The sequence below is a fragment of the Populus alba genome, chromosome 9 (genome assembly GCF_005239225.2).
Source record: "Populus alba chromosome 9, ASM523922v2, whole genome shotgun sequence".
NCBI classification, from domain to species: Eukaryota; Viridiplantae; Streptophyta; class Magnoliopsida; order Malpighiales; family Salicaceae; genus Populus; species Populus alba.
In genome coordinates, this window is record NC_133292.1 from 10818328 (window position 1) to 10834665 (window position 16338).

Genomic DNA, 16338 nt, shown 5'->3' on the forward strand with positions numbered 1-16338 from the left:
AACCGATTTTGATTTGATTTTGGTTTTTTTTAAAAAAAATAGTTTTAGTTATTTTTTTTATAAAAATCAAACTAAATTAAAAATAATCACCCCAAAGGATCCGTATTTATGCAAAGTTTAGATTATAAATCATGATTATTAACTCGAGTTAATAAAAAAATATTATTTAAAAAAATTAAATGCATCATCAGGGATAAAAACATAAAAACAAGTCTATCAAAATTCTAAATTAAACTGTCTAATGAGATCAGATTGAATGGATAATTTTGATGCTTGCAAGGTAAAAATCATCATCTAATTATCAAATAAATAAAAAAACGTTCGCATATATCAAATTAATTTATCTCCAGTTTGTTTTTAAATCAAAGTTTTTTTTCCTCGAAGTTAATCAAAATTCGAGGGAGAAGGGATTTGAATTTATGGTGTGCATTAATGTGGGTGAGATCCAAAAGCATTCAGCATCTTGGAATTCATTATTATATTGCACTAATGTGGGTGTGTTCCAAAGTACAATTTGATTTGCATGTTTCCAAAACCAAATGATAAATGACAGCTTTTATTTTTACTCGCATGAAAATAATTAATTCTTTTTTAGTGGAATGATATAAAATGTTAAACTCTTACCATATAAATTTATAGTCTTTTTCATGAGAAAATCAAGAAAAGGCTATATGTTTCATTATTATTATTATTATTATTCTGTATCTATGGCCATAGGCTCATTTCTTTATGAATTTGTTAGTTGATAATAATTTGGTAAAGGAAAAATCATAAAGACCCGATGATCGAACAAACTAATTACTTGATCATTTTATGCTCTTGATGCCGGTAGGAACTCTTATTCTGACTGATTTAGATTTTATATATTTTTATATTTTTTAAATAGTTTTTATTTAAAATTTTTTATTTAAAATTAATATTTTTTATGTATTTAGATAATTTTGATGTGTTAATATTAAAAATAATTTTTAAAATATAAAAAAAATATATTATTTTAATATATTTTTTTAATAAAAAGTATTTTGAACTTTAAACGTTGTATTTTACTTTAACAAAATTTATTTGTCCTTTACAAATACGTGTCAATCAAAGGAAGCTGATTATGTTATAATTATTTGCATTAATTATGTTATATACTTGGAAAAAAGAGTTTAAACGTGTTTAATCTTTTTTAGCTAGCGGTCTTGAGATCGTGAGTGCATGTCACAGTCTTAGCTCTAATCTTGAATCTCTACTGATCAATCCAACCTCTTCAGTTTTTCCCAAATTGAATCTAAGCTTCCAAGTCTTAGGAACTAATTATATTAATTTTAAAGTTGATTTGGTGGTTAAAATTGTTTTTTTATTTTAATTTTACGAGTTTCAACTTTAAAGCTATTGTTCAATAGAATTATTAATTTCATTTAAATATGCTAGAGTGCGTTTTTTAAATTATCCATAAGAGAATTTTAAATCAAATTGCTAATAATGAATTTGTACATAATTAAAATAATCAAGGCTTTATTTTAGAGTTTTAATTATAGTTATAAAATTCAAGTTGGGGTTAACAAGATAAAACCCTAACCACAATTTAAAAGAGTTAACTTAAAAATAATTTAAATAAAAAATCTAAACTTCTTTATTTAAACCAAAATATGATGGAGTGTTTTTTTTTTTCAACCCATATATTCACTTTCTAAATTAATTAAATCTTAAATTAACCTACAAAGTTGATCAAGAGTTTTACCTAGATTTAATAGTTTATTTAAAAGTGTGATTATGATTATTTTTTAAAGTGTTTTTTATTTAAAAATATATTAAAATAATTTTTTTTTATTTTTTATATTAGTGCATCAAAATAATTTAAAAATACTAAAAAAATATTAATTTAAAATAAAAATAAATAAAAAAAATTATAATTTTTTTTTAAAAATACTTTTAAAAGTTTAAAACACAAAAATAAATATGATTTTAATCTTGATTGAAAGAAGAAAAAAAACTACTAAATCTAACGGGAATCCATTTCGTTTTTTCCATTATAACAAAATACAATAATCCACAAATTTTCTCGAGATAAACCACAAGCTAATCCTCTCATAAGATTTATCTTATTTTGGAAACAAAAAAAAAAAAATTATCACGTAATCATTGTTTATTGAAATTTTAATTTAACAGCGTTATTATTTTGGAAGTTTCATGAATTACCCATGACAAATTAATAAAAAAACATTTTTAATTAACAAAATTGACCTGGGGGGTATGTTCTTATATACAACTAACTAATAATTAATAGCGGACTCCACGATCCAAGTGCTTGTGGTGTGGACCTTCTACATAGAAAAAGATACCAGTTTCTCTTATAAATCTAAAAAATGGACGGTCATGATTTAGATCAAAGAAAACTCTCACCAGGATGGCCCACAATAAATGTCTTCACACCATGAAACAAAATCTACCATACAATTTCTCGATATTTTTGTAATTTTAGGTACTAGTCCCTCAAATACCTATAAATTGACAGCTAAGGAGACCTATAATCTTTTGTTCCCTCTCTCTTTATTTTATGGAATAAGAACCAAATTCATCTTCTCTGGTACGCTCTTTTTTACTTTATTTAGCTTTATTAGTCTCCTTTTTAAGGTTTTTGTTTTTGCCTTTTTGAGGAACTGCCACTTGGTGTTTAGGGTTATTTATGATTATGGTTATAATTTTTCATGGATTCTGTCTTGACTGTCTTTTTATTTCCATCTCTCTTTTGGTCGTTGCCACATAAACCTTAGTTTTGTCGAAGTATTGTCTTAATTTCTCTGCTTTTGATTTCATTTTCGTGGTAAATCTTTTTTTTTTTTTTTTGAATAATTATTTCCATTGATCGAGTTGTTTTTTTTTTTTTTTTGCTTTGATTGCTATCGGGGTTGAATTAGTTGAATTTATGATATTTTAGGATTTTGTGTTTGGGTTTTGGTGGATTTTCCGAGTTGCTTACTTAAAATCCACCTTTTGCAGCTTAGGAGTGCATTTCTGTGCTCACAAATTTCTCATCTGGGTGCTACTAAATTCTGGAAAAAGATAGGATTCGATTGAAATTATCATCCGGGTCAGCATCAAAATTTCGAATTTATACTTGCTTCATCGGATTTTGGATCTGCCTTTCTTTGTTTGGCAAATTTGTGCTATGATGGACGATGGAGAGTTAGATTATTCAAACCAAGAATTGTTTTTGAGTCCGAATATGGATGATCTTCCAAGCAGTTGTTCTTATGGTTTCTTGGATGAGCTACTGAAGGATACTCCTCATGCTTGTACTCATACACACACATGCAATCCTCCTGGTCCCGATAATCCTCACACGCACGTTTGCTTTCATGCACATACAAAACTTTTGTCCTCTTCTGAGGACAAGGTTGAGAGTGAAGACACTGCGGAGTCCATAGAGAAAAAGTCAAAGAAACGGCCATTGGGCAATAGGGAGGCTGTCCGAAAGTATAGGGAGAAGAAGAAGGCAAAGGCTGCCTCTTTGGAGGATGAAGTTAAGCGTCTGCGAGCTTTGAACCAACAGTTACTAAAGAGGCTGCAAGGACAGGCTGCATTGGAGGCAGAGGTTGCAAGGCTCAAGTGTTTACTCGTAGACATCAGGGGGAGAATTGAAGGGGAGATTGGATCTTTTCCATATCAGAAATCAGCTAATAATGTGAATTTGACCAATTTTCCTGGTTCTCTTGTGATGAATCCATGTAATATAAGGTGTGATGATCAGGTTTATTGCCAGCATCCTGGGTTGGATGGCAAAGGTGGAGAAGGTGAAGCATTGAAAGGACAAGGGTTTAACAGTTGTGAGTTTGAGAACCTTCAGTGTATGGAGTATCAGAATTCAGGAATGAGAGACTTACCTGGGTGCAGCATTGGGAATGAGGAAATGAATGGCAATTCTTCCAGTGCAAACAAGAGGAAAGGTGAAACTCATTGTACTTAACATTTTGCTTTTAATCGAACTGTGGGTGTAGGATGAGCTGATTGATTAACAACTTGAGTATAATTGGTTTGATCTATTTTTTTAAGAAGAACTTGTTGTTTGCCTTGTTATTATAAACTTTAGTGGGATGATTTCTGGAAATTAGGTCAAGCACTTGTTGTGTTTTGCTTACCGTGCAACTATAAAGCATTTATTCCTGTGGTAAAAGACTTTGATTGCATATAGAGAATGAAGTGAATGTTAAAAGGATATAAGTGAGACCTTCCATGGAAAGTTTGCTTACGGCACTTGTTCTCGTTTCATCTCAAAGATTCATCTCATTCACATTGTATGTTACCTGGAAAAACAATCCCAGACTGGAGAAAGGTGTGATCATGTGTATTAAATGGTATTTTCCAGCCATATATAAGGTTAAAGTGTATTAAATGGTATGGACTACACTGCTGATGTCTTCTTGTAGTCGCATTGATCGAGCAGCTAATGAACCAAATTTGGATTTTGTGACTGATTGTGGTGTTTTTATCCTGTTAGGAGGGGCTTGTGAAGCAACGGTAAGTTGAAAAACTGTCAAACTGAGGTCAGCATTTTCAGTGAGGATGCAAGTGCTTCCACCAAGTACTTCTGTTGAGTGGCAGCATCAGCTTCATCAATATGCCTTGTTGGGTTTGGTTAGTTTTTAATTCTTTTCCCTTTTCATTTTGTGTATTTCTTCATCTAGGTGTTGGGTTACTCGGCTGAAGCTGCCTAGCTGGTGTATGGTTAGATTGTGAAATTGGTTGAAAAAATCCTTTGTAAAATGGAGACTTGATGGATCTTTTGCTAGTAGAACTTATGAGCGGAGACCGACCAATGGTTTTCTATGAAGCTCAATTTACATTTACAAAGCTTTAACTCAACCATATTCCTTATATCCAAGCTTGACCTTAACAACAAGTAGGAGTGGTGTTGTTTGATGAAGATATTGTTGATACGGTCCCCTTTCTTCTCTGTCTTTTTACAAGTTTTGGCAGTTTGTTTAAGAATTTTTACTTTCTCAAGCAATATGATTTCTTTATTGCTGAATTACAGAATTTGGTAAGGTGGGAACGTGTTTGATGTTTCTTTAGTGAGTCAAACAATTTGCTGTTTGTAATCGATGTGAGCATCCTGTGAATTGTGAAATTTGCGTTCAGAACTTGCTGCTAGCCATGACTGAGACAGGAAGCAAGGGATGGTGAGGTTCATCTTTCCAAATTCAAATTGTTTGGTACCTTGGTACTTCTTTGCAACAAGGGAAAAGAGGATTCTGTGTTAAATAGTTATTCAAGTAGAAACAGTATGTTTAGAGTGAAAGGGCTGTCAATTTAATGTTGAAAGCTGCTAATCTTCTTGTTTATGCGCCCTTCATAAGGAAATGGAGGAGTAGAACCTTAAGGTCCTCAAGGGGTAGTTGGATTTACTGCCCCTTTCAACTTCTGTCTCTAGTTAACATGGTCTTTCTTGCTTTTGCTCATTTTATTTAGAGACACAAAAAAAGTTGCGAATTGAAAGCAGTTTTGGACCAACTAGATTATGTTAATTGGAGGATAATTGTTATCGTTTGGATGTCAAGATTGCTTCACTTCACTGGATTGTTTTTTATTATTTTTTTTTCATTGAAGGAAGAAAATTAGAATTTAGATAATGCATATCCTTGGATGAATGAAGTTTAGCATCTCCAACAGTAAACCATCAGAATGAATTCTGTGCTTTAGAAAAACACAGATATGATAAAAGTTCTACAAATAACTGATGTCCTCAGTTTCTCGTCCATTCGCTTTGGTTATTATCAAAGTGTAAAGTATTCCTAGAATTCATCTAGTTTTCTAGGTACACTCGTTCTTGGTTCACCCCTAACACGAGATTAAGACCAAACAGTGAGTGGTATGGTAACTATTTCTGTGAGGATATATGCTACAGACTGACAGGGAATCAAAAAACTACCAACTTTGATGGATGGCTATTTGGTTATATGTTTGCATGTTTAGTTCTGCAGCAAATTTTATAAGCAAAAAGATCATAACTGCACAATATGACTTCCTCGACCCCACAATTTGAGCAGAGCTACTTACACCCTCGTATCTAAAGGCACCATTTCTGTTTTTGTTTTTTTCTCCTCCCAAAGCTGTGTGAAGAGAGCAGCAGAAGGTCTTGTATTTATGTTGGATCCGTGAAATTTCTGGCTGACCATGCCTGGTTGTTTGTGTGATTTCTTATTCATCGATAATAAATATTTTTTAATCAACTTATGTGTCCTGTGTTGTTGTCTATGAATTATAGTCTTGTCGCGTCCTTTAGTTCTTTAGCTCAGGGGCAAGCTTCTTACCCTCCTTTCTTTTCCCTAAAGAAGAAGCCTCCCCTTCTATGGCCCATAAAAGTAAAACAAATCACTAGTTATTAAAAGAGAAATTTTGGATCCAGGACCTTCCCATAAATAGTTCCACTATTTTTTTTCCCTCGATTTTCTTTATGAAATTCTTTTTTTTTTTACATAAGAGTTTTTAAAAAAATAATTAAGAAAAGCATCTCCGAAGCCAATAACTAACAAATATGTATCTGACTTCTAATATGCCCATTGATTGCTTTTTATATGGCCCGTCAATGGGCGTATATATTAGTAAATAGGCATATCTCTGAAGTCTCTTAATCTGTCATTTTCCCACTATTTACATTAAAATTCTAGTGAAGAAAGTAAATTTGACAGGTGTGGGTAATTTTTAAGTGTGATTATATTTGTTTTTTAAAATATATTTTGTTTGGAAATATATTAAAATAATATTTTTTTTATTTTTTTAAAAATATCTGAAATATTAAAAAATATTAATTTTTTAAAAAATATTTTTAAAATATAAAAACAAACAGGTAAAGTCAACTCTGGGCTAAACATTTGTTTGATTAAAAAAAAAAACATTTTTATTCCTTATTCTTAACCATGGATAAAGGGATTTTAACATCCCATTTCGTCAGAATCAATAAATAAAGAGCCATTTTAACATTTAATTGTCTTGGCTATTAATAGGAGATGCTATTACACTTTGCGGACTTAATAAATCAATCGCCAAATTCCAGGAACACAAGGAAGGGAAAAACATGAGAATCAATATTGAAATTAAAACTCTAAAATAAGTGCTTCAAAGGCAGAATAACAATAGAGAATTTTATTGAACGGACTAAAGAAATCAAGTGAGATAACTTCATCTCTTACATGAGATAATATCTTTTCCACCCTAAAAAAATCCATGCCTTGAGAGTTATTAACGCACTTGTGTCTCCTATTCTTTGCAATATATCCCTGCAAAAATGTGTTTGGAAGTGTGATTGCTGTTACTTTTTAAAGTGTTTTTTATTTAGAAAAGCATGTCAATAATATTTTTTTTATTTTTTAAAAATCATTTTTTAGATTCAGCACATCAAAATAATTTAAAAACATTAAAAATATATTAACTCAAAAAAAAAAAAAAAAAAGAATTCAAATTTTTTTAAGGAAGTGAAAAACTAACAATGGCTGGGCAGAGACGAGCAGAAACGGAGACATTTTAGGTTTTTTCAAGAGAAAAGTCTCTTGTCGAAAGAAAGAGAAACCAAACCAAATCGTCATTAAGGATTAAGTTGAAAAACGCCAATATTAACTTCTCTAATGGCACCAAAATTATTAACCTAAAACTTTTTTTCTCCTTCTTTTTTTTCTGATATACGCAAAGTCAAGGAAGATTAATTACCCTCGTCCTCCAGGTTCTCATCCAAGTGGAGCTTCTCCATCTTAGGAGTGACCTTAAGCATAAAAAAGGCAAAAAACAATAAAAAAATCAGAGAGAGGGGTTGATGAGAATTAATAAATATGATATTTTCATTTATTGAGGTGGGGCGTGAAACTACACAGAGACCACTCTCACCAGTACAATGATTGAAGGTATGACAGGTGAAAGTGCCGTTGCTAAGGATTTCATGTGTAGACCATCGAGCATGGCAAGAATTGCAGCTAAAATACTGTGTTGGATAACTGCACGGGCAACAGCTAAAGAATCTCCACTCTTTCCAATATACTTCACATAGCTGAGTACAAGAATGGAAATTGCAGCAAAATTCTTCGAAAGATCCAAGCTAGGCTCCATGTCAGTGCTGTTGTTGGCGTTAAGGTAGATCCATAGACCATAGAACCCACGTAAAAAGCAAATCAGAGTGCCAAGTCGTTCTCGTGTTCTGGATATGAGTTCTGTCTGCTTGTTATAGAACAAGTCCGACAAGTTTCGTTGATCTAAGAATCGAAGAAAACAATGCGTTGCGTATACTGGGGGTGTGACCATGAAAAGGAATAGCAAGTGATGATTAGCGGTAGGGTAATACTCTCTTGTAGCAATGCATGCATTCGGGTACATCAACGCAATAGATGCTAAGCCTGCCAGACACATAAATAACTTTGTTAAGAACCTAGCTAATTCTTCAGCCTTAGTCATGGTGCTATTTTGATTTTTGTGAGAGATGATACTTGATGTGTTATACTTAAACCCTATATATATATATATATATATATATATATATATAGTCGTCTGTGCGCGTAAGGTACAATTGAACTGTTTTATTAGGATTCTATCACCAAGTCTTTCCTATCACGATTCCATGTTCAAGTCATTGGATTGTTTTAATAGGATTCTATCTCCGAGTCTTCTTTTTTTTTTTCTCTATTCGTTTGGATTGTTTTAATAGCATTGGAGACTTGATATTTCAGATTTTTATCTGCCATAAAATGGCTTGCTTGAACTATTTTGGTGCCCGGTATTACAATATAAATAAAGTCAGTCGGTAGCACTGCCACTAGCAAGGTGGTGATGCGTGTCATGGATAGCTAAAATATAGGTCCAGGTGACTTCCGAAGCAGTTATATTAGTGCTGTTCTAAATATTTATCCCATGAAACACGTAAACGCAATCCGGTTTTCATCTCCGATCAACAAGAATTAAGCATTGAGGGGCACAAATTGCACATAAAATGTTTAAACTAACAGAAGTTGGCCATGTTTGGTGCAAAGGTTAAAAACAAATCATCGTCTGGTTGCCTAATGAAGCTACGAAGATCGGCTTTTCGCTCATTTCTCAGCTAGAGGTGGCTCCTCAGCAGATGCTATGTCATCTTCGTCACGATAGATACTTTCAGCCATTTGCCACACTTGAAGTGTGTTGTCATCAGCCACGCTTGAGATGACCCATGGTTCATTTTTATTCCATGAAAAATCTGATATCTTGGCCTTGTGACCTCCGTGAGAGAAAAGAAGTTCTGGTGGGCCGTCGTCAGCATCTAGCTCTAACTGCTCCTCACCAATCCTGAAGGCATCAAGATCGTGGTTAGATAATATTCATGGAACATACAATAATATTTTCATAGCATATCCAGCCCTTATCGATAAAACCAGAAAGGACAGGGATTTTATTGGATGGTTAAGGTCTTCATATGATGATGAAAATTCAGTGATTTGGAGATCGTATAATTGATCACTTGAAGTTGCTAAACACTGTAGTAAGCGGCAATTGCTAATGACCAAGCTATACAGTCAACTAGCAATTCAGGTACCGTATATTCATCTTTTTATTTGATAGAAGGAAGAAGGATAAGAGATCATCCAAACTCCATCTCTTATCACTGAATCTAACAATGGCTGGAGTTGATTACAACTATTCCAATAAGAAGAAACAAAAATTACCGACTATTTTTCTCTATCTAGGGCATCAAATGAGAGAGAAATGGAGCAAAAGAAAACCACGTCATACTATTAAAGGGAAATGGATCAAAACTAAATTACTCCATCCTTGAACATATTCACAAATGTCTGATGAAAATACCTGTTCAGATCCCAAACGTTCAACCTTCTGTCATCAGCAGAGGATGCTAGCACTGTTTCATGATTAGGATCCCATTCTACTTGGAATACCTCTTCTCTGTCAGAAATAAGCATCGCAACAGATAGAAGTAGTCAATGCCATGGGGAAACAAACTACAGATACAGAAGAAATGCCACCACCCAGGGGCCCGAATGCAGGGCCATCCAGAATGCATATCACTTCTCTCTTTTTTTATAAACAAAAACTTAAACAACACCGGTCACAAAATTTATTGCAGTGTTAATATAAGATGATACAAACACATCGATATAGAAAATTTTGCCATTCTCTATACCAACAAAGAAAAGGGAGCTGCACAACTGGATAATCGAAATACAAGGTTCAGATGTACGTGTACTATAACTATTTGCATCTCTAATTGGTAATCCGTGGAAACCCCATTGAAATAGAAAAATTGAATAATGCAGCTAAAACATTAGAAAGACAATTCCTAAAGTTGTAAGACAACTCAGTTGAATAAATGCATTCCAAAAGGGTAAATACCTTTCAGAATGCAGAATAACAGCTGTGGTCATGCATCTATAATCAAAATCATAGAGGAGGTAGAAAACATACGTGTGACTACGTAAAGCATGCAGTGGTACAGTCAGCTTCCGCATATCAAACAGACCAACAGTTGCATCAGAAGAAGCTGTGGCCAGAATCCATTCATTGTATGGATTGAACGATAGATAGTTAATCTGGTACCGAGAAACAAAGTGTTATGAGAAAGAAAAACATTTCAAGATCAAAATGAAGATTTCGCAAGCAAAGCCACAAAAAGAAAGTCACTAATATTACACCAAGTAGACAGGCAGGTATTCCCAAAACAATAAAACATGCATACATGAGAAAAACAAGCATACAAAAAACATCAAGGCAAGATTGCTTCACCTCTTTCTCATGAGCTTTAACAGAATGTTGGATTTGATTTGTGCGCAAGTCCCAGATAATTAATTGACAATCATCCCCCACAGAACCAAACAAATTTTCATTCTTCAAGTGCCATGACACATCTTCGACCACACTTTCATGGGCCTATAAAAGCATTTCCAACTCCAAAAATGAACCATTTAGCACACACCATGATTGCAAAGATTAACTTTATTGATTAAAAGGGAGAGAAAAGGCCCTGAGGTTACCTCATAAACTTGCAACGCACCAAGCACTTTATCTTGAGCAACGGCAGACACATCCCACAAACATATTCTATTATCATGTGAACCGCTCACAAGATAACCCTGCTTAAATGGACTCCACGACAATCCATACCCTTCTTTATCATGGCCAGTTAACCTTAAATCCGGATCACAGCCATTCCTTTGTTTCCTCTCCGCCTGTTTGGTAGAATCAAACACATAAACCTCGCAACCACTAGTCTTTGCACCAACAATAGCGGGATTTTGTGGCATACTTCGTGCCCTGTTCACCTCTCCATCAACTCGAATCTTCTGTGTAATTTCCACCTATTAATCCAAAAAAAAAAAAAATCAGCTACGTGTTTCTTTTTTATTCAGACATCAAAAGAATACTTGTCGCAAATGATAATTGAGGAGATGATACATAAATGCAAAAATTTCAGCAAAAAACTTTATGTTCACGGAACAGTTCTTGAAACAAAAATATAGCACATTCAATTATTTGTTCCACCTAAAAAGTAACACCCTCGCCATAACTTAATAATCACATTCAGCAATTCATTGGAAACTGAAAATAAGAATGCATGTCGCAGCAGCAAGAAAAGCAAATATATAAACTATTTCAAGACAGATACAAATGTAACATTTGATAATTAATAGTTAAAATCAATCAAAAATAATAAAGCAATGCAGGGGTTCAAACAATCAAATGCATATCATGCAAAAATACAACACATGCTGCAACACTTCAGCAAGTAGATTACGGCCCATAATTTGACTCGGGAGACTAAGAAAACAATACTTGAAAACCCAGAGAACCACACTCAAAAACAACATTCAGCTAGCTATTTTATCAAACACTCAACAACCACGAAGAAACCCAAAAAAAAAAGGTAAATTTGACCTCCTGAATCATAAAATAACGGTGGACCTGAGGCTGCAAACGAAATTTAAACTGCTAACCACAAAAAAAAAAAAAAAAAAAAAAAAAAAAAAAAAAACCAAAATTTAAACTTTCAACTTCGGAATCACGGAATTTGCTCAAAGCTGAATCAAAACACTGGTAACCCAAAAAAAACCAACAATAAAAAACAACATTTCATGTTAGTAATTTCACCCAACACTTAATACTCGCACGAAAAAGAGCCCCGCAAGCCAAATCTCACCTTAGGAACCACAGAATTCGTAGAACTGCCACTAGTGTCAATCTTGGCTTCGGCGACCGAAGTGGGCAGCACAGCATCAGCAATCAAGAGATAGTTGGGGGAATCATCAGAAGTGTGAGTCCCAAGAACCAGCTTGTGAACGGAGAAAGACGACGGGTCGGTTGAGTGAGGCAGTGGAGTTGCGAGTGGTACCCATTGGACGGTTAGAGATGGCCACTCGAGAGGGTGAGAGATGACGAAGTCATAGAGAAATGGCGTGTTCTTCTTCCATACAGAGAATTCTTCATCAAGTTGATCTTGTCCCACATCCTGATCATCCTCCACCGGTGCCATTTTCGTTTTCTTTCTCGAGATATTTTTCTTCTTGTCTTCTGCCCCCCTTTGTGTGTGTGCTGTTACTTGGAGCTTTAGGGTCTTTTAGTTTCCCGCGAAAAATGTGAAGAGAAACGGGCTAAGACCAAGTCTTCATTTGAACAAAGCCCAAGTTGATTTAGCCCAGCCTAGTATATTAACCTGGAAAACATAGGAGTCCAAGACTTTATTGAAGCCAATTATACGAGCTTAAACTCGTTTTCATTAAAGATTCGACTCACTAAATTATATGAGTCGTGACTCCTTGGCTGGTTGGATTTTAATTATGAGTACATTTTTTAAGACGGTTTTCTTATTCCAATTTATTTTTTCAAGTTATTGCATTTAATATATATAAATATACACACACACGCACTGAATTACAACCGCACGATAATCGCTTCTGTCACTTCCAAGAGGAAAGATTGAGAACAGTATTTTAATTTTAATGGCAGAATAATAGTGATGGTATTGCAAAAATTTAGGATTTTGATTTTGATCCTATTCAGCTTTATGAAAATGATGATTTATTTAAAATAAAAATTTTTTTTTCATTTAATTATTATCTCGAATAAAAACTCATAAATAATATAAATTTCTCGAAATTGTGAGAGTGCAAATAAATTTATTTCAGACATAATTTTATAATAAATTTATATAATTTCTAAATAAATAAAAAAAGCGATAATAATCAATTACTAGCTTTTTGGGCTTTCAAATGCACGTGCATCATGGTAATGTAAACAAATATTTCATTTCTTAGAAATACCAGTAACAAAAAAAAAATACAGATAGAGAATAATAAAGACTAAAGCGTACAAGAAAGGAAAATTAAAAACATAATTAAAAGCCTTGAAATCAAAGCACAAAAATAAACTAACTATAATCACGATCATCACATAACAGCACAAGCTGTAGGATTCTCATCACTGAAAGCAGTAGTGTATCGAACCTCGAAGGAGCTCGCACGTGCGAATTGGGACACTTGTGGGTCCTGATTGCTTCTCACGTACCCAGCAGGGGCCTTTTTGTCGTAAACCCCAGCTGTATAAGGGTGGGCCACCGTGTCATATGGCACGTATGGCCACAACTCTGCCTTCTTACCCGTGCGATGTGCCACGCGAGCAAGCACCCTCGCTGGTTCCACATATCCAACGACTGTCACCTTGTTTGACTTTCTATCCACAAGCACTTGACTTACACCCTTCATTCCCTCGAGTGATCTCTTCACTTTGCGCTCACATCCTTCACAGTCTAAGCGGACCTTCACCTCCACCGTCTGATCATCACATCGAAACAATCACTCAATGTAAGCGTGTCAACTCATAAAAATATCAGAAACATTTGGTGGGCCACAGGTCATAAAAATATCTAAAACATTTGGAGGGCCACAGGTCATTAAAAATATCAGAAACATTTGGTGGGCCACAAGCTCATAAAAATATCAGAAACCTATTTTAATTTTTATATATCAGAAACATTTGGTGGGCCACAATGGATTTTGCTATTTTAATTTTTATGAGGAAGATACCAAAATGTCTTTCTTTATGATGGTGATCTTTTTCACTTTACGAGAACCCGTGAGGGATATAATGAGCCATAGAACCAGATCGGTTACAAGGATTGATATGGGAAAGTATATATATGTCATTAGAGTGGTGAGTCAACATGCGAGTTATCGGGTTAATTGAGTTTAAGTTGTTTTTATTAAAACGAATTCATTTTTTTTTCTTGTCCGAACTTAGATGGAATCAATCGGAATCGATATTTTTTTCCAGTTAAATTCAAAATCTAGCTCGGATTAGGGTTTGGGTTCGGATTACAGAATTTCCTATCAATCCATTGAGTCAAAGCCGGGTTTAGCATGGATACAAATCGATAAAAAAACCTCCGTGCGACTCAAGAAGTTGTTAGTTAGAGTGAGCAATTTCTATAGTTTAATAACAAAAACTGAGTCTAAAACCATAAGAGAGATCTGGGATTGCTAAGGAATTTTAAAAGGCGACGCGAAATTATCCAGGGAAAGTTTAGATAAGGCTGCGAGCGAATTGCTTGTATGTTCTAACTATGAAACCAACTGAATTTCAAGAGCTCAAGCTTGCAGCTTGTTCTGTCAGGACAGTTTCTTTCTTTAGCTTATGTATATATAAAAATAAAAATAAAAATGTATGAGGTTAAAGAGTTGTGGCAACAACACATACCTGCAATTGCTTATATGTTATACCTATGAAACCGACGGAATCTCATGAACTCATGCTTGTTGCTTGTTCTATCTAGACAAGGTTTCTCTCTTTAGCTTATATATGTAAAAAAGAGAAGAGTACGAGAAGAGAGTTGGCAAGATGTTACATACCTGCAATTGCCTGTATTTTCTGTGCCTGGAACTGCCACGAGAGCAGTCAAAGATACCAGACATATGATCAAGAACGCCCATTTCTTTATAACTTTTCTTGATTCGTGAAAAAGATAAAGGAACCCTTGAGGCAGGGAGAATATAGAAAATATAAAGAATTAATGCACAGAAAAGCGCCAAGGGGATTTGAAAAGTGTGTGAAAGACTAGGAAAGTTTTTGACGGACATATCATTTGAGGAGTCCGCCATTTAAATAAGCAACCTTGCAAGTGGGTCTCTTTGGCTCTGTCAGCCGTCGGATTTTTTCCTTTCTGTGTGTCGCTGTGCTGGCTTCTTGGCACGTGTCCTGGTTGCTTCTTCAGATTCTATCATGGCTGGTGGCTCGTTTACGTCCACATACCGACATCAAGTGGGTCCCGCTGCACGACCTATGAGGTGGGCCCCACAAACGCCCAAAAACTTGAAACTGGGCTATGGTTGGTGTGAATGTTTTCTTTTTTTCTTGGCTAGGATCGGATCAGAGGTTTATTTTCTGGTCCGTTCAGAGGTTGTCACGCTGGAAAAGGTTTGCGAAGTTAAATCGTTGTTCACGGTTTTCTAACGCGTTTGAAATTACATTTTAAAAAAAATAATAAGTTTTTTATTGTTTTAATTTACTGATTTTTAAAAATAATAAAAATATTTTAATATATTTTTAAATAAAAAAATACTTTAAAAATCAAAACGCTGATACATTTTTAAATACCCTTTTAATCATTATTAGGATTAAAAAATAACTATTTGAGTATAGTTATCATTATTTTTTTCAGTATAGAACTTCAAATTCACGTGTCTCCAATTCAGGTTATGGAATTTCCGATTAAATGTTTATGAGCTATTTAAGATGAGAGCTTTCATCCTGTAACAATCTTGATAGGTAATTTAGTTGGATTCTTTTTGCCTAATAGTTTCTCCTCTCTTGTCTGTATTTCTCATATTTTCTGATTTTTGTTTTATACTTTACATTTTTGAGATCTAATGGTGGAAATAAATTAGCTAAAATTAATTATCTAAATCTAAAAGTAAAAATAAAGATTGAAACTGTAAAATGGTAATATGAAAGCTTGTGGAAAAAATAAAATATTTGGCTGTGTCTCTGTCACCTCTATCTTCCTCTTGCCAGGGGGTAGAAAAATTGATAAAACCATTATCTATACATGTAAAATCAATTTTTTATCTCCGTATCCGGGACTAAATGTGTTTATATACCTCAAGTTTTGTCTTTTCTATTATAAAATAACAACCAAACACTAAAATCACTATACTTGTAGGAAAAATATTATAGCTAAAATCAAGCCTTGTGTGAAAAAATGCCATAGCTAAAATCGTTATTTATTCCTATACAAATCACTATGTAATAAAGCAGAGGTATTTTTTATTTTGAATTTTTTCCTTGATTTTTTTTTATATGATTGAGCCCCTTTTAATCTAAATTAGCACCTTGTTG

The 16338-nt window shown here is 33.9% G+C and overlaps 3 protein-coding genes across 4 annotated transcripts; 1 reads left to right on the forward strand and 2 right to left on the reverse strand.

The window, feature by feature from the left end:
• The first annotated feature begins 2417 nt into the window (after positions 1 to 2417).
• LOC118058821 (basic leucine zipper 23) lies at positions 2418 to 4909 on the forward strand. 2 transcript variants are annotated; one of them, XM_035071575.2, is made up of 3 exons: positions 2418 to 2572; positions 2986 to 3932; positions 4484 to 4909. In XM_035071575.2, the coding sequence occupies exons 2-3, from the start codon at positions 3155 to 3157 to the stop codon at positions 4510 to 4512; spliced, it is 807 nt and encodes a 268-aa protein (XP_034927466.1). In that variant the 5' UTR covers positions 2418 to 2572; positions 2986 to 3154; the 3' UTR covers positions 4513 to 4909. The 2 variants fall into 2 exon arrangements, with proteins under 2 accessions (XP_034927466.1, XP_034927465.1); XM_035071574.2 differs by lacking the exon at positions 2418 to 2572 and adding an exon at positions 2609 to 2809.
• Positions 4910 to 8887: 3978 nt separating this feature from the next.
• On the reverse strand, positions 8888 to 13032 carry LOC118058823 (WD-40 repeat-containing protein MSI2). Its single transcript, XM_035071576.2, has 6 exons — positions 12149 to 13032; positions 10986 to 11309; positions 10738 to 10881; positions 10420 to 10544; positions 9805 to 9900; positions 8888 to 9288 (listed from the first exon to the last, which is right to left on the reverse strand). The coding sequence occupies exons 1-6, from the start codon at positions 12479 to 12481 to the stop codon at positions 9054 to 9056; spliced, it is 1257 nt and encodes a 418-aa protein (XP_034927467.1). The 5' UTR covers positions 12482 to 13032; the 3' UTR covers positions 8888 to 9053.
• A 196-nt stretch (positions 13033 to 13228) lies between these two features.
• Positions 13229 to 15090, reverse strand: LOC118058824 (heavy metal-associated isoprenylated plant protein 26). The gene is made up of 2 exons (XM_035071577.2): positions 14853 to 15090; positions 13229 to 13778 (listed from the first exon to the last, which is right to left on the reverse strand). Exons 1-2 carry the CDS (start codon positions 15078 to 15080, stop codon positions 13395 to 13397), a joined length of 612 nt encoding a protein of 203 aa, XP_034927468.1. The 5' UTR covers positions 15081 to 15090; the 3' UTR covers positions 13229 to 13394.
• Between the last annotated feature and the right edge of the window lie 1248 nt (positions 15091 to 16338).